Consider the following 18,766-nt stretch of genomic DNA (forward strand, 5'->3'; position numbering starts at 1 on the left):
CTAACTATAAAGGAAGGCTGGTTCCCCTGCTGTGCGCTCTGGGAACTCAATAAATGAGTAAAATTGAGAGAACCGCCATGATGAACAGAATGCGTTCTGAATTATTTTAAAGATCATATGGAAACAATTAACAAAATCATGTAAACTTGTGCTTAATTTTCTTTCTGAATTATTTTCATTAAAAGTCAAATGTGAATAAATTTGCTGAGCCAGGGCACACACATTTACCTTTGTGTCACAGCACTCACATGCTAAGCTACAGCCTTGACAATGCAGAGAAGGACTCATGAAGTAATTGCTGGGGACATTACAGCGCTCCCCACGTAGGAAAACGTACCAAGAGAATGAGCTCAACCCAGAATTACACATGTACTAAGGACCTTGGACTTGCTCAACCCTCTCTCCCAGCCCTGTTTTCACAGGGGACATAAATCGGTAAGTTGACTTTTCCTAGAATGCTACCGTTACTCTTTAAGCTTAATTTACAATAAACATAAAACATCTTAAGAGTCAGGTAGTTAACTTCTAGTTTAAGAACTGTCACCACTGATTTAACTTTCCTTAAACAAAAAGTGATTCTGGTTTTTCTTGGGAAGTTGGTCAGCTGATTGAGGACAGAACATGACATCAGGTAGAAACTGCTTTCAGGGAACTCAAAATCTATAAAGATCAAATATAAATTAAAACATATGTAAGAGATATAGACACACACCAAATTGTTAACAATGATTACCTCTAAAGAGGGATGTGGGACGGTGGTAGGAGATGAAAAAGGACTTTTATCCACTTAAATTTTATTTTTTAATGGAGGTACTGGGGATTGAACCCAGGACCCTGTGCGTGCTAAGCATGTGCTCTATGCACTGAGCTATACCCCCACCCACTAGGCTTTTCCTTTTTCTGTTTTAAAGGCACAGATCAAACAAGTGTTAAGTTCTGGGAGCATGAAGTCATGTGTGATGTAGCTACTCAAAGTTGTATTTTAAGACTTGCTTTAGTTTACCCTGTTCTCTTTCCCTCTCAACTATATCTTCCCTCTTTTCCCTTTTTCCCTCAAATCAAAAGCTATTCTGAATAAAGAAAAATCTGCTAAAGTTAATTACTGAATTTTATATATCAGTCAACAGTAGGCCAAAAGTAAAATACTTAAATGAATTGTAGGCAGATGCCTTTCTAATTTCCTGACGCACGTGCTTAAGAGAGACCGTGGTTCTATCTTAGGTAAGCACTGGCTTGCATTTAAATTCTGATTCTAATGAAATCCACCTAATTGAGCGCATTCCTTTGGGGAGGGTTTTATGGAGAGTCAGAAGTTATTTTAAAAGCCAAAACACACCTGAAGAGATCTGGGAGAAAATAAACTGTATCAACATGAGCGCTCCTAGACTTGGTAAGAAAAAAAGCAAGCTGCAAAATATATGCACAGTAAGACACAATTTATGTAAAACTTTCAAATGCACAAAACTGTACTTCTATAGGTAAATATGTATGTATATAAATGCATAGAAAAAAGGAGGTTGAAGAGTATACAGTATAGAACAACTGTTACCAATTAGGAGTGGTACCCAAGAGGCACTTCCACAGTGTCTGTATTTTTTATTCTTCCTAGAATATAGTCTTAGATAATTAAATAAAAACTGAGGAACCTTCCAATTTCTAGGGAAGTACTAAGTACAGTTACCTTAAAATAGCTTGCTACCACTTAAGGTACAGTCTAGCTAATACCACTTATGTCTGGTTTTCAACATTATCACACTTTCCCCCTGCTATCCCTCACTTTTCTCTCATTGCTCTACACAAGTTCAAATTCAAGGAAATCCTATTAGCTTTTTCTTGAGCAGTTGATAATGAAGAGATGATACAGTTGCCAGGAAGAATCAAACTCAAAGTGAGAACTGACACAGTGGGAATGAAGATCATCTAAGTAGCCAGGTCCATCTTTTGGCTTTAACGTAATGCAGCTGGGAATATGTACAGTGTTCTGAAAAGGACAAGATGCTATAAGAACAAGATTCTTTCTGGGTGTGCCATTTAACATAAACTTGCCATGTCCATTATCTACTGCAGGAAAAAACGTTGCAGTAAAAAGGTTAACATTCAAAAGCACACTCAGCTTCCTCAGAAAAAAGATGATATATAAACCCCAAAGAGCACAAGCAGTCTATCAAATTAAAGTGGTATTTGTTTAGAAGCAAAGCACTTTTTGCTTAAAATTGGAGTGTCTTTTAAGAGTATTTCTAAATTTTTTCATTACATATGATTAGTACTAAAGTAGTTACATTTGGGAAATCTTGCTCAGAATTGTGATTAACTTCTTTTCCTGAAAAGGGAACAGCCATCAAAGTCGGACGTAGGTGTAGCATGAATTCTGGCCCACACCCCCAAATATATTACTCTGCTTTAGTTGATTAAAAATTATAGAACAGCAACTTACTAGAATCAATGCCTATTATGAAATCAAGTAAATATATATGTTCAACAAATCCCAGTTTTTAATTATTAAAATCTAGGTAATGCATTGTGCAACTTAGAAGACAATACTTAAGGATCTACTCAGTCTATCTTTAGAAATTATTATAATGTTCTTGCAGGTCACTACTATCTACACCCTTTTCTAGAAGATCTCAACATTTTAAATGGTCACAAATTAAGTATTCCCTCTTTATCACACTGTATTTATAAAGAAAACTGAAAATTGTAATGGCAAACAGAGGTCAAAAGATAAATTTCAAAAGTCAAAGGCACAGATCAAATCCTTCCAGAGATAATGTATGTGGTAATTATAAATAAGTTAAGTTACACCGCCTGCAGATAATGATCTAGATTCCTGGTAGCATTTACAATATAAAAAATCGTAAATCATCTTTTAAAAGAAATAAACAGCAGAACAATTCATTTTTTTAACGTTCTAAATAGCTGGCACAATGCATAACTTGCCTTATTTAGCTTGCCTTATTTAGAAACTATTGAATAAAGTGTAGATTTCAAAATGGTTTTAAAAATTGTCACGCTGTGGAATTTCATATCTACCTGACTCCCATTCTACTGTTTACTACCATCTTCCCTACCCCAAATTTTATCTTTTTTTCACAGAAAATCTGAAAATGAAATATTACTCTTCTTTTAATGCCAAATAAAAAGTAACCACTAATAATATATGGCTAATATTTTTTAAAAGATTTCAATTTAGCTGTAACAGCCATAGCTTTAGGATATTTTTCAGGAGATATCCCCAGAACAAAACAAATTCGGACACTCGTGTTTCATACAGTAACGTGATGCTTGTTTCTTTTCAGATTACTGTTTACCTCAAAATTGTTGCAATCTACATTTATAAAAACAACAATCTTCCTCCATTATCACAATGCAAAACAGGAAGCAAAATACCCATCATCATAACAGAAACAGAAAAGTATACTTTTAATATTCAGATACTTTTTTAATGACTATCTTAAACCAATTTTTAATTATATATACTAAGAGTATACACTTAACTAGCTGAAAAATATATTGGTTCTACCCACCTACTACTGATAATACACAAGACGGTAACTGTCTTCTTCCTAACAGCACAACTATAAGGACAGGAACACAGAAGGTACGCATTAGAGAGGTGAAGAACTATCGGAGAAACTTCCTCAGCCTTGGTTTATCATCTCTTTATCTTTCCTTGTATACAGTCTGCAACTGACTGGTCCTCTTTCATTAGACTTTCACCCTATTCCTACCTCAAGACCTTTTGGGCTTCAGGGCAAGGACAGGTATACCATCGTATCTATTGCTGCTACTGAGTTAGTTTAAATTACAAGTTAAAAAAAGAAGAATGAAATGCTTGAGGTTAAGAAAGACACATGGAAACCAGGGGAGAATAAAGCGAAAAAAAACCCAAAAAACATGGAGAGTGGTTGTACCCCATCCATAATTATCTGGCAACTCTGGAGCAGAAGCTTCTAGCTGGACTTTGTATCAATATAGGGTCAAAAATCGAGGGTACAACTCTCTAATTATCAGGCTTTATGACTTTATGTTTTGGAATAAAGCTCAATTTCATCTCTAATTATTTTTAAAAACATACTTCACTCCAGTGGAGAAGAGCTTATTTCCCATGTCCATCTACAACAGTAGAAATGGCAAGGCTTCTTTACTCCACTAAAAGAACCAGGAGGGCAAAACCAATTTTTCCTGGATCTGCGTTCATGATTTCCCCTGCCTCTTTCCAGCCACTGCATAGATAGTAACTTCACAGGAAACCAAGAGACTACACAGTCATCCCATAAAAGAAGACAATTTTATCTTATCTTCCTGCCAACTCTTCCCATCCCATCCCCCCCCAAACACAGACGACAGAAAGGTGGTGTGTTCAGTCTGGCAAGGACAATAATTAAAGGTAAAATGAGGACTTACAGAATGCTTAATACTAAGTTAAAATTCTAATATCTTAACATCAAGGTTTCAATCTGTTCAACTTTAACCCATCTGCGAAAGTTACCTGTTCAGTAACTATAACCTCTTTAATCCTCTTAATTGCTCATGCTAACAACTTTATTGCATACTACTGCTTCTTAAAAGAAGTAAATCCAGGGACCATTCCATTTTATCTTAGACGTAACATTTACTAGTTTTCCAAGCATGACAGAAATGGAAAAATATATATATTAGAACAAGAACAATTTATGTTAATTTCCACAATTTGTGTTCCTTCTGTGAGCAGTGCCTGATTCTATTAAAATTAACAAATTTAAGTTCAGTCCTACACTTAAGGGAAAAAAAAAACCTACTGAGAGACTAATTTACAAAGTATACAAGAATATAATTTTATAATAAATCTTTCCAGTGTTCGCTATAACTGCATTACTTGAACTGTTTCCCTTCAAAGAAACTCAGAAGGATAGCTCTTATAAAATGAAACAAAACTTTCTGTGTTCATCTCTGGCAAGCAACGAACAAATAACACTTGCTCACAGAGGACCTAAAAGTGCTGCCTCAGGAGCGGAGACTCACTAACATGCCGTACAAATGAGTCTGGCTGAGTGGCTACTATCCGAGACTTCTTCCTCTCTTCTCACACCAGTGACTCCATCTCACATTAAAACATAAGAGAAAACTAAAGCCATTGCAGAAGTGAAACTCGGCATTCTCCACTCAAATACTTCTAAGGTAACCATTCTAAAGCAAAATCGGCAGAAGTCACCTCTTTTATCCAAAAAAAACCCCAAAAAACAAAACAAAACAAAAAACCCAAAGGAACAAAAAACAAACAGAAACCCCAAACCAAAAGGCAAATGCTGTTGTTCAACCATCAGATGGATTTACAGAGGCAAAAAAAAATGTGACAACAGCGATAATTCAAGTAAAGTAAGTGAGAAAATTTAAACACGCCACTCTCAAGTTAAGACAAAAGTGAAGGGGAGCTATGATCCTTATATCAGAGTCAAAAAGCTTAGGCATTATCACCAAATGTTAATTCACTTTACAGTCATAAGACTACTGTATATATTTTTGCACCTTGCGCTTGTAAAAGCAGATAAAATATTTAATATGTAATTTACAATGTATTTTACCAGCTCAGCATACAGGATGTATATAGATTATATCAAAGTAGTAGACAGTTAGGGGCTTGTGCAAACCCTGCAAAAATAGTACTTCAGGTATCTGCTAATTTAAAAAAATGAAAACAAAAACAGTTTGCTGTTTAGAAGTGATACAATTCAAACTACCACAAAATACAAAGGACTGCAAAAATGTATACCATTCCAACAACATATATAAGTTATTAAATAAAGATTTGATTTAAAAGAATATAAATGAAGCCTTTAAGTAGGTCTTTTCTACATGCATATTATTCCTTATTAAAGAAAAAAAATATGTAAAAAGGCCATTGGTAATTGCTTTGTTAACATTTGTAGAAAATGCCAATTCTCTGGTCACAAACTCCACTAAGTTTAGCACTTAAGGTCTCTGCAGTGTTATAAACGTAATTTAAAATACTGTTAATTCTATAATTCCATTGGTAAAATAATGTGACTTGGAATATGGCAGTCTTCATGTTGAGAGCAATGATCCACAGTTTGTTTTTTTTAATTTCTTAGGGGTGAACAGTTATCCGGAAGAGCAGCACCCTCCGCCACCGCTCTGGGCTTGAGGTTCGTCATCAATGATCTGTACACCTCGCCTTGCAGCTCCTGGTTGACTGGAGCCATTGCCTTTTGCCCTCTCATCCACCTGTGCTGTTTCTATCATCCCTAAGAGAGGGAGAAAGCAGAAATTACTTAGGGTCACAACTGGAATTTTCTCTTTCTATGACTTCAGTATACCACCATGATAGCCATTTCTGACTTTCAACCAACAAGGAATCTAAATAAAATTAACAGCAAGTGTATTTGTCCAGTTGTATAACAGCCACAGTGACATTAATAGAGAAAACAAGTTTTGATTTGAATAAATGACTGTATACAAGTAGCATCCTTAAGATTTTCCAAATGTACTTACAAATATGTCAAAGAAGTTCAAGTCGTTCCAAGTATAAGCAATATTTAGGATAGAAAATTTATTCAACTAGTAATACTTTTAGGCAAATAATATTTGAAAGAAAGAGTTTAAAATGGAAGAGAAAGAACAAAGACACAGTAGAAAGTTGCTCTGATGATGACAGTGAGACACTGATGAAAGAAGATACACAGAGATCAATGGAACAGGGTCCAGAAATAGACCCCTATAAATATGGTCACTAATTTTTGGTATATGTCCCAAATTTATTCAATGAAAAAAGAATAATCTTGTTAAGAAACACTAGAATTGGATATTTACCTGTAAAAAACAAAAATTCAATCTATACCTCCCACCATATGTAAAAATCAACAAAAAATTATAGACTTAAATAAAAAACATAACTTCTAGAAGAAAACACAGAAACTTCAGTAGAAGAAAATCTTTGTAACTTTGAGTTAACAAAGATTTCTCATATAAGACATAACACGACTCAAAGAAAAACTGATAAACTGAACTTTATTAAAATTTAGAACTTCTGCTCTTTGAGAGACAGTTAAGAAAAATGAAAATACAAGACACAAATTTGGAGTAAATAGCTGCAAAATACATATTTGAAAAGATGAGGAAAGAAAAAAGTCCTTAAAACAGAACAAGGATTCTTAAACTGGAGTCCAGAGACTGCCTTGAACAATGGTTTCCAAATTGAGGTTATACGGGACAATCCACTGAGAGGAAATTTTTTAAGAAGTACAAATTCTAATTTCTGTTTATTTTTCCTCAACCTCTCAAAATTTCTATTTTTATGTGTGTTTTACAATATGCAAAAATATAAGTACTTGTACATGATCTTTAATTTCAAAATAAACATATGGAGAATTCTCTATTTTTTTAATATAAAGATGTGAGATGTATAACATTTATAAGCCACTGATCTAGAACCCTGGTACTCAAAGTATGGTCTGAGGACCAGTATCATCAACACTTGGGTGCCTGTTAGAAAAGACAAGCCCAGGCCTACATCAGACGCACTTTATCAAAAAAATGCATTTTAACAAAATCTCCAAGTGACTGGTACGTAGCGCAGTGGTGCTCAAATTTTAGTATCATCAGAATCATAAAGAGGGATTCTGGACACCACCTCCGGAGACTCTGACTCAGGAGGTTTGGGGTAGGGCCCAAGAATATGCATCTCTAACACATCCAAGGATGTTAATGCGGCTGCTCAAGGGCTGTGCTTGGAGAATCATTGCTCCAGAAGGATTATGAATAACCTTCAGCTCTACATAAAACTGAAATTTACTCCAAAATTTGTGTGTATGTACATTTTTCTAGAGAGAAAAACCATCATTTCATCAACCTCTCAAAAGAGTCAGGTCTGTAACTTCAAGGATTATGTATCATTTGATACAATCATTCCAATCCATTATTCTGTAAACTAGAATTTTCTTAAGTATGGTATGCATCCTATTGGTGATATGAGAAATGACTTTCAGGTTGCATACAACATTTTCCTTTCGCTGTTCTTAAATTTTTTAATATGGAAAATTTCAAACATATATAAAAGTAGAAAGAATAGCATAATGAAAATCTGTATGTCTATCATACAATTTCATCCATACTTGGCAGTCATCTCTACTGTTATTTTAAATCAAATTTCAGACACATAATTTCATTCACAGATTATTTTAATACAAATTCTAAAAGATAAAAACTTTTTTAATAAGTAAGAACTCTTTTTTAAGCATAACCAAAACACCACACGCACACCTTAAGAAATTTACAATAATTTCTTTTGTGGGGAGTGGTAATTAGGTTTTCGGTATTTTTATTTATTTATTTAATGGAGATACTGGGGATTGAACCCAGGACCTCGTGCATGCTAAGTGTGCACTCTACCGCTGAGCTATGCCCTCCTGCCCCACAATAATTTCTTAATATAATCAAATATCCAGTGAGTGTTCATATAGCCCCAACTGTTTCACAAATGTTTTTTTCACTCATTTGTCAAATTAGGTAGGATCCAAATGAGGTTCCTCCACTGCAACAGACTGCTACACCTCTTAAATCTGTTTTACTCCATATATTCCCCTTCCATTTTTACTTTTAATAGTAACACATTTATTTTAATACTTAGTACATACTACACGATTTCATACCATTGATTACTGCTTGAAATAGGGGAAAAGTAAGTATTTACGCTTCAAAAAGTTAGTTTAAAATATTAAGTAAATAGTAACACTAGTAGACGTGACAAATTATCAATGCAGTCAGAAACGGACACTGTAAAGCATCACTTTGGAAATAGGGTATTTTTAAAAGAGCCGTATCTAAACATACTAAATCTAAATATACCTACTTTTACAAAGGTCAAGAAAGAGTTCCTCAATTCCTTTGTTCTGTTTGGCTGAAGTATGGTAATGTTTTGCTCCCACAGATTCTGCATACCTTAAAAAAAAAAAAAAGAAAAAGAAATCAGGGATTGATGTAAAAAAAAAGTTTCATGTTTTTGGCCTATTTAAATTTTTTTTACAGTAGCAATTTTAGTTTATTATTATTCATTCACCTATGTTTAGCGAAATTAAGATCATATAACCACTTAATCTCTCTATATTGAACCAACTTTTAAATAAAAACATAAGTATATTAAGACTTGAAATTTTTATAAGTTAATTTGGAACCCAAATACTTTAGTTTTTGTGACTCACTGACCATTTGGCCATGATAGTTTTCTTCTGCATCACTCTTATATTTTTTACTGAAACCAGAAAGAGAAGTGAGAATCGAGTATCTTTAAATATCACCAAAAGTCCAGAAATTACCAATGTAACCATGCTTCATTGAATCCAATAGCTCAATCTATATTAAGAGGTTTGAGTTACACCTAAATGGTAAAGAATACTGTGCAAAGATGACGATTTCTCACAGGGAGTGACTGGGGGAAGAAGAGGCGAAGGGATAACACTTACGATTCTGCTTCTTGAGTGGAAACATGTCTCTCCTTCTCCAAGTCTATTTTATTACCTAATTTGAAAAGGTAAATGTCAATCTTTAATACTGATTCATTTTTATAATGAAATTAAACCAATTCTAAATATCCAACTGCAATTTTAATCACCTGGGAAAATAATTCAAACTCCCATCAGCCTTCTCAATGTCCTGAAACTATAAAGTTAACTCCCATGATGGAAAGGCTGATCATGACTGTCAAGGTGAATGCCCCAACCTTCCTCAAATGGCTCAATGCATATCTCTTCTGAAGCTGCAGCCTCTGTCAGATAAGTAACTTTTCCAAAGAGATAGACACTATTTTTGATTTATGGTAGAATAGGGACTAAGATTCCCTAGGGAACCCTAAGGACAAACCTATATAGTTCTTAGCCAAGTGTAATGGTCCCCAATCAACTTAGAGCCAGTCAATAATTAAGCAAGGCTACCTTATTGCTCATGAAAATATACCTGGCTAGTCTCTTGGATCCTAAGAGTATTTTGGATTTCTGGATGATGTGAACTGGTTAGAGAAAGTATTAAAATACATGGCTTTTGAAGCACTTCACCACTGCAGGGGAAGGAACTGTACTGTTTGTTTTGAAAACATCAAAGAATTTAGTTTATGAACAGCGTGCAGATTAAATGACTGAAAATAAGTTTACCTCTCCTTAAACAATGGAACCAAACTGAGATTATGCTAAAAAGCCCCTAGAATAAAAGTGAAGAAACCGCAAAATGCAGATTTCTTACTAAATACAGCGTAGAGCTTAAAGTGAGCAGGCTAGACACGGTGCTAAAGGCACCGGAAATAAGAGACAGGAAAGGGGAAAAACACCCTAAGAAAGGAAACGTCAAACCACACATTTTAATTTCTTTTATTATAACCTACAGGGGTAAAGAAAGAAAACCTTGTGATTAAAGTCATTTTTTCTTGGGACCTTAGAGACTCGAGAAGACAATTTCAGATAAAGCACTGAAGTAAGCACCCAATGAGGGACGCAGTGCTCAGAACTGAGAAGTGCAAGCCCAGAGGTCCTGTGTACGGAGGACCTCAAATAATCTGGGAAACTAACTACGAGCAGCTGTCAGCAGCGATTCGTCATCGCAGTCTAAGGCTGAGAGGGAAGCAAGGGGACATACTAAAGCTCAGTGGGTGCTAACAAACCCAGTGATGAACTCTTCCTTCTTTGAACGGTTATCAGTCTCCCTCAGTGAGAAGACAAATATTAGCTCTGATTTCTCACATTATACTTTGTCAATAAAATTTTTAATTTGCTAAATACTACAACCAATATATCCAACAATCACCAGTGGAATAACAAGTTGTTTTATGCTATGAAGAATGCAAAAAGCACCACCTAGTGGCAGGTGGCTCCAACAAACAGAGGCACAAGATGCCACTGTAAAAAGCTGAAACAGGAGTCTCCTACAGACAACCAGGAGACTTTGGCTGCAATTAATTAAAACCCTATGAGTTGGTTTTTTAGATCTTTAACACTTCTTTTTTCAAAATCCACCAGAATTACCAACATCTATTAAAAAATGAGAATAGGGAAAGTGAACAATCACCTTACCATCACAAATGAGTATTTGGGAAAAATTATTCAGACACTGCTTTATTATTTAATAACATTTTAAACTTAACCAACTAAAAGTCAGTTATTATTAAAATAGCTATTTTAATGACATAATTATTATTTTAAACAAAAAAAATCCCTCTACTAAATAACTACTATTTCTTTGAAACATCAGTGTCATAACAGATTGACAGCACAGACTAAGTCACAGAAAACTGCCTGTGAGTGACTGACACTTTCTCAAAGTTTCAGACCTTTTTAGCTCCTATGTTCTTTTAAAAGCAAAAGAGCTAAAACATTACAGCTCTGAGGCTCATATCTGTTTTACTACTACTGTGCAGCTACACTGGGAACTTTCTAACTGGCTTAAAACATCTGAAAACAATGACAACCACCAAAGCAAGCACCTCCTTGAAAGTCCTGGAAAGGTTAGGGGAGAAAATGGGTGAAGCTACTGGGGAGAGAGGAAAAGGCCACCCTGCTAAGAATAGTAAAAACTTTATCTATTCTTCAAAATACCCATCGGAATCAGTAAGACGGAAGGGACATACTGCTAAGGGCAGACGATCTAGTAGTGGTAAAGAGCTAGAACCACATTTTGCTTAGACCAGATGGTGTATGGCCTAGTGGAAAGAAGCTTTTGTAAGTCCTCGCTCACTTCATAACTATAAAATTTTGGGCAAATGATTTAACTCCTTCTTAGTCTCACTTTGTACAAACTAACAAATTTTGCAGGGTTGATGTGAAAATAAGATACAGGTAAAAGGCCTAGTACATGGTAAATGTCCAATAAACAGTAGTTACTAAAAATAAGTCACATCCATCCCAGTGAATGATCAAATGGAAAGTCAATATTGTTATGAGAGAATTAAAGTCCATGATAATTAAAATTTCTACCATGACCCTGACTGCCTTACCTAGTTTACTTACACCAGTTCTGTTTTACACATTATCACAGGCTCAGATAAAAGCCCAGAAGGTTCAGTATCTGATTTACGTATGAAAAAGCTTGCAGATTATAGACCAAAAATCCAGAAACGTATGACAAGTTGTAATTCCTACACTTAGGTTTAAATGACTTAATTACGTAGGAAGCTGGGAAACGACTGACAGAAGAGCAATACTTACAAAAAAGGAACTCAGATTTTCGTTAACTATATGTATAAAAGAGACATTGAGTTGAAATGGCTGCTAAAAGTGTATGCAACCTTGAGCAATGTTGGTAGAAGGACAGTGTGAGGATTTAAAAAAAAGCAATGGTATATACACTGACTCAACAATGTTTGGAGTCTAGCATTCACTTCAAGTGTAGGAAACACACTAATAACTGAAATAAGCCTAGCAAAAAATAACCAGGATGGTGAGAATGTCTGAAAGTTAGGCCAAGTGAGAAACAGCTGAAGATCTAGAGAAGATTTTAGGTGAACCATCCAAGTAGGCTTTCAATGTCTGAAGCTGTCTTATGTAAAGGGAAAGGAACAAATATTTGTTAAATGCCTTCTCTATGCCTAGTGTTTTCCAAATCATTATTTAATCTTTACTACAATCCTGTGAGGCAGTATTCTTTTGAAGTTAGAAATAAAACAGAAGAAAGAATAAACACTGAACTACGTTAAAGAACGAATGAAAATCAAGAGGTGGGAAAAATAATGCAGATGTCCATCAATAGGAAAAGGATAAACTGTGGAATATTCACAGCATTAGAGAGCACCAGAACGAAATGAACTACAACTATATGTAAGAACACAGAGGAATCTTGCAAACATAATGTAAAGCCAAAAAAAGACAAAAACAGCATCCATACTGTATGAGTCCATGTATATGAAATTCAAAACAAAACTAGTCCATTAAGTAAAAAGACCAGCTCATGTTTGGGGGTGGGGGACGGTGAGGGGAAGACAACTGGGGTAGTGCTGGGATGAGAAAGAGCAAGGCAGGGCTTCTCCTGTACTGGTTACACACATATGTTAACTTTGTGAAATTTTCCTTTTGTGCTCAACAGGCTCTCAAAATTCTTCCAACTCTGAATTACAACTAAAATTCTGTGTCACTCTTGCCAATGGAAAAGATGAGAGAGTGAGAGCTTTTTACACTTTATACCAATCATTAATAAACATTATAAAATATTAAAGGAGATGTGTCTAACCATACTTGAAGCAGTAAGCTACCAGATCCAATATGACAGAACCTTCTTAGAATATTAACATGAAGAATACTGAATTTTAAGCTTATTTACCCAGCTAACTTATTTTAAATGTTACTTTGTAACTTTGGTCAAGTGTCCAAGCTCTTGAGGGTTCTCTGACTTTCTTAAGAATATGTTAGGTACTTCCTCCTCTCTTCTGAGAGACAACCAGAATCCCAAATAATCAGTTCTTCAGTCATTCACCTCCTGTGGCCACTTCCAGTGCCAGTAAGTCCACACACCAGACGAAGGCAGGCTATCTCACTAATGAATGACTGGCTGCAGCTCTGGCCCCCCACCCCTGTGTGGTCTACCACTTCTGTTCTGGTCCGAAACACTCCCTCCCTCTACCCTGACTCCTAGCATCTAGACGAAAAAGCAGCCCAGATCACCTCCTGCTCTTCTCCCAAACTTGCGCCCTGATATGGACCAGTAAAGTTAACCAATCTAATGGTGAAAAAAATGTAAGAAAAACATAAAATAACTCTTAAGGCTAAAAGCAGAATTAGACCACGCTGGCCATTTCATTCTATGTCCTTTAGTAAAACTACCCTGGTTTCTCCCAGGCCATTTATCAGTTACAAAGAAGGGAAAAGAGAGAAAACAGCCTGAGGCTATTCAACGTAAAGATTAATAAGAGAAGCACAAGAGTCAGAAGGACGTCAGTGTGAACCCCATCTCTGATAGCTGCACGACACTGGGCAAGTTATTAAGTCTCTCCAGGGCTCAGCTTCCTCTACAAAGCCCTCACAGGGCTGTAAGGGTACAAGAGAGAATGTTTACTGAGTATACAGCACAGTATCTGATACACTTTATTGCTCAATAATTAGCTGCTATATCATAGCAATAATAATCTACAGAAAAAGGGAAGCAAAGAGAAATTCCAGAAGTCTCAGAGTGAGTTCTGGAGTCCGTATATTTTACCCATTAAGAATATTCCTCCAGATATAACACTGTAAACTAATTAAACTTCAATTAAAACAAATGGAAAAAAATAATTAAGACTACTCCTCGACCCTACTATATCATGATCTACTTATTTCCTTGGAGTCATATTTGTCCTTAATTCAAAAATGCTTATAGTTAAGTGTATAGAACAAGAACACCAGCTTAAGTCATTAATTTTAATCACATTGTAAAGCAGTTGCTGAGCTCTTTTTTTCTAAAATAATCTCATGGCGAAAACCTAAAGGTCAAATTCAGGCAAGGCCAGGGGGACTAAAGCCCTACACGCTCAGTGCCTCCCACTTGCTCCACAAGGCATTCCTTGAAGGACGGATGTTTGAATCTCCTGGAGGATCACCTTCAAATCCTAAATTATTCTAAAATAGTAAATCCTAAAATACCATTCTTCTTTTCTCATGTAACTTTAAAATGAAAATTACTTATTTACCATTCTTTAATAAAGTGTTAAGGAAACAAAAAGACATTTTTAAAAAGTAATGAAGCTTACCAACTATACACAAACAGATTTCATTTCCCAACATTTTCCGTAATTCTTTGACCCAGTTTTTTACCTGTGTATACAAAAGAGTAAATATTAAAACAAATCCAGTTACAATGACTACCATTACAACACCCCAAAACTCAACATTGTAAAAATGCCTCAGAAGTTTGTCTAACAGCCCACATATTTTGTTACTAGGAACGATTCACTGCAGGATCATTTATAGCCAGACTGATTATATTGCAAATCACACACACAACCATCCAATGGAAAGATTTCTCTCTACATCTACATGTAAGTATGAACAAAAGCACCTCAAATTACAAATTTTCATAAATCCAAGAAAAGCTGTACACCAGAGCCAAAGTGTGTCAGTTCTAGCCTCTGATAACAGATGCCTGTACAGAGTCACCTTGGACTTCAAAAACACATGAGCTTAATTAAATTATTTTATAACCAACTGGTTCCAAAATACAGGGCATAGGAGCTTGTGTGTCACACAAGTAAAAGAAAAACGAAATGATATGGCTACCAAAAAGACTGAAATAAAATTTCATCCTTTGGTATATGACAGGTTTTTTCAACCTTGGCACTAATGATGATTTGGTTTAGGTAACTCTTTGTTGTGGGGGTCCCTCCTGTGTATCGTGATGCTTAGCAGCATCTCTGGCCTCCTGTCCACTAGATAGCAGTACCACCCTCCAGCTGCGACAATCAAAGATGTCTTTAGACATGGTCACCCCCGGATGGAGAACCACTAGCAAATGGATTCTTCACTATGGATGGGGCACAGCAGCACAGTTGGAGTAAACTGAAGTTGAGTAATCTTTTGAACTCATGATTTTAAACATGTTGATGACAATGAAACAGGAAAAAGCATGGGATACCTCCTCTCATTTTTTGTAATGGAATTTAATGTGTATGTAATCAAATCACAGAGAACTTACGTATCTTCCTGAAAAAATACACACATAAATTACAGAAATTACTAAGATATGTGTGGTAAGCATTTACTGTGTACATGTTCCTATGCACAAAGTAACAGTTTCACACTCCTCTGCAAGAATGCGGAAGAACTGGGGAGGGTATAGCTCAGTGGCAGAGCGCATGCTTAGCATGCACAAGGTCCTGGGTTCAATCCCCGGTACCTCCATTTAAAAAAATAATAATAATAAAATAATCATAGAAAGAATGCAGAAGAACCGTCCTTAGTAAACTCAAAATCTTTATAAAAACAAAGGTAATCAATACCAACACCTTATCTCTGTAATAGCAGTACAGTATTCTCAGTACAGCCCCATTTTTTTGTTTCATTAACATGTATGTGTCACATTTTCTGAGAAGCATTTAACTTCCACCCCTAGATGATTTCACATAAGAAAAATTTGACAGTACTGGTATAAAATGTACAACTTCAACTCTTTGAGGGAAATATGCCAGAATCCAATTAGTATTACCACGCTCCCTGTACATACAGTATCACGATGCACTAAATCTAAGATATTTTTAAAAAAATACTTATTCGTCTGCAATCAGATCCCCCTCCACAGACACCCTATTCATTACCCCCATATATTCTGTGGTGAGTTAAAGATGGTCATAGACTTTGCCAAGTCTGTTTCCTCTCTCTTTTGACTCTGGGCTAGCCTTGTAACTGGCTTTGACCAGGAGAATGTGGCAGAACTAATGCTATGCCAATTCCAGGCTAAAGCCTTAAGAAGGTCCGGCAGCCACACTCTTGGGATCCAGCTGTCATACAAGCAGCTTAGGCTAGAATAAGGAATAAGGAGAGTACTGGAAGATGAGATACCAAAAAGAGTGAGAGGCCATGCAGGAGAGAACCAGGCATTCCTGGATCCAGTTCCCCCCAAGCCAAACCCTCAGTCCCACGCAGCTCAATGAGTGACTCCACTGATACCACACGGAACAGAGGACTTGTCCACAAAACCGTAAGAAAAAATGAATAGTTTTAAGCCACCACACTTTGAGGGGTTTGTTATGCAGCAAGAGATAACTGGTCACTTTTCAACCTAAAAGTCCATCTTCTTTTAATCAATAAAATACTTAAACAATTTCTTCTTATGCCAGAAGGCAGGAAGGAATAACAAACAGCATCCCAAAATAATTCTTAAAAATATCATTAAATCTGAAAGCTACCTATTTTTCTATACCTTGAACTAAGTTTTTCCATATGTCATTAATAATCCAAGTGCTAATTTGTATATCTGCTTCATCAGCTGAATACTGGGAAATAAGTAAAAATAGAAAACTAAAAAGGTAAGTAATTTCAACAAACACAAACTCATAACTCAAGGCAAGAAAAGTTTCTGCCTTGGAAATTACTCCCTTTTGTTATATACTCTTGACAAAGTTATTCCAAGAAGGCCTTTCAAAGGAAAGGTCAAATAAGTTAAGTGGTCACCATCCTGACTGTGGTGAAAATTCAGAGTTAAGTTTAATGGTAACTCATTTGTGGTCTCAAACAACTTTAAAAATCCTAAATTTGTGCTGAATGTTTACAGAGGGATAAAAAAAAATGGAAGAGCTTTAAAATAAACCTAGATTGTCCTTTTAAAGTTTATAGCATATTCTCCAAGCTACTTAGTGAGGAGAAAGAGTTTGAACTTGATTTAGTTCTTCTTTTTCCTCTTCGCAATTAGGGAGCCCATCTATGCAGCCATACCAAGTTTTCAGGTGCCCAGTGTTTACAGAATCAAAAATCGGTACATAATTTTTCTTTAACAGGGAGATTAAAAGCCTCTATATTTCTCTGAAGCTTTACTTCAGATTATTTCCCTTCCCCAATATCTGAGAAGCCATGTAATAAACTATTAATAAATGATATTCACATTGTTAACATGAATTAAATACTCCATTAAAAAACATGAGAGGTCATTATTTATGCACAAACTAACTTTACCCTTAAACCCAAAGCTCATCACATTAGTAAAAAAGGCATGTTAATGGAGATTTGGAAACTCAGTGTTGTTCTATTAAATTATCTACCCATAAGTAAATAGGATACCTTCTGAAAAGAATCTTCATCTGTTATATCATACACTAAAATAGCTCCATTTGAATCTCTGTAGTAAATTGGACCCAATGCATGGAATCTCTCTTGACCTGCTGTATCCTAAATAAAGCAACAAATGCTTATTAGATCAGAAGAAAACATATATCTGTTATGGTAACTACAGTGAACTTCTGATTAATTAAAAAGTGAGGTATAAAGTTATAGATAATCCCAAAATACTGTTAAAAGAAACAGAACACGTTACAAAAACACTTTTTAACTCGTTATAATTTAATGTTTTATTGTTATACAAAGATTACTTCTCCCCTTCCCAACCCCTCCTCCTCAGTAATCTTCCCACCCTCACTAGAAAAACCAGTTCAGTTGCCAAAGAGTCAGATGGCCACAATGTCATTATAAGCCAGGAACAGGCCTTGCACTAAATTTAGGTTCTCCACCTGCCGACAGGTACCCTACTGCATTATTCTTGCCCTGCCCTCCACTAGTCACTCTCTTAGAGGATTGGAACATGGGGACGGGAGAGGGGTGCAATGGGTGGGGTGGGGTGGTTAGCCAGGCAGGCTGTCCACTCCTGTATTCCTTCTCCGATGTGGAATCACTCTGAGTTGACCCTTTCCTAGCTGAAAATTTACGATAGTACTATGCATGTACACAATTGTATTCAAGATATAATTCTTTGCCAGATTTTAGGGAAAAAAGTTTATTTTTAAAAAGGTTTTATCTAACCTTCAGTTAACTAACTAACTAATCCATAAATTCAAATTCTTATTCCTTGAGCCAATTAGTTATTAGAGTACCAAGAACAAATACAGGCTTTCACTCATACAGTTAAAAAAGTTAACTTACCCATATAGCAAGGTTTACTCTTTTCCCACCAATATTTAACTTCTTTGTTAAGAATGATGCCTAAGAAAAGAGAGATATACATTAAACAATGTTTCACATAAAATAACATTTCTTATCTTAAAAACTATAGATGAATGAATCATGTCAATATGAAACTCCAGTTATCTGGGAGAAAAAGTAATCACTGAGGTTTTTATTAG

General features: G+C 35.6%; 1 protein-coding gene across 1 annotated transcript in view; it reads right to left on the bottom strand.

The window, feature by feature from the left end:
* Positions 1–1,415: 1,415 nt before the first annotated feature.
* RAB21 (RAB21, member RAS oncogene family) overlaps positions 1,416–18,766 on the bottom strand; it is a 29,405-nt gene continuing 12,054 nt past the window's right edge. The window contains exons 2-7 of the mRNA XM_031683364.2: positions 18,567–18,626; positions 17,712–17,819; positions 14,693–14,756; positions 9,456–9,510; positions 8,846–8,934; positions 1,416–6,242 (exon numbers count right to left, since the gene is read on the bottom strand). Coding sequence (XP_031539224.2) covers positions 6,100–6,242; positions 8,846–8,934; positions 9,456–9,510; positions 14,693–14,756; positions 17,712–17,819; positions 18,567–18,626 — 519 coding nt within the window. The 3' untranslated portion in view covers positions 1,416–6,099. The remainder of the gene's footprint in view (positions 6,243–8,845; positions 8,935–9,455; positions 9,511–14,692; positions 14,757–17,711; positions 17,820–18,566; positions 18,627–18,766) is intronic.

The sequence above is a fragment of the Vicugna pacos genome, chromosome 12 (assembly GCF_048564905.1).
Source record: "Vicugna pacos chromosome 12, VicPac4, whole genome shotgun sequence".
Classification (NCBI taxonomy): Eukaryota; Metazoa; Chordata; class Mammalia; order Artiodactyla; family Camelidae; genus Vicugna; species Vicugna pacos.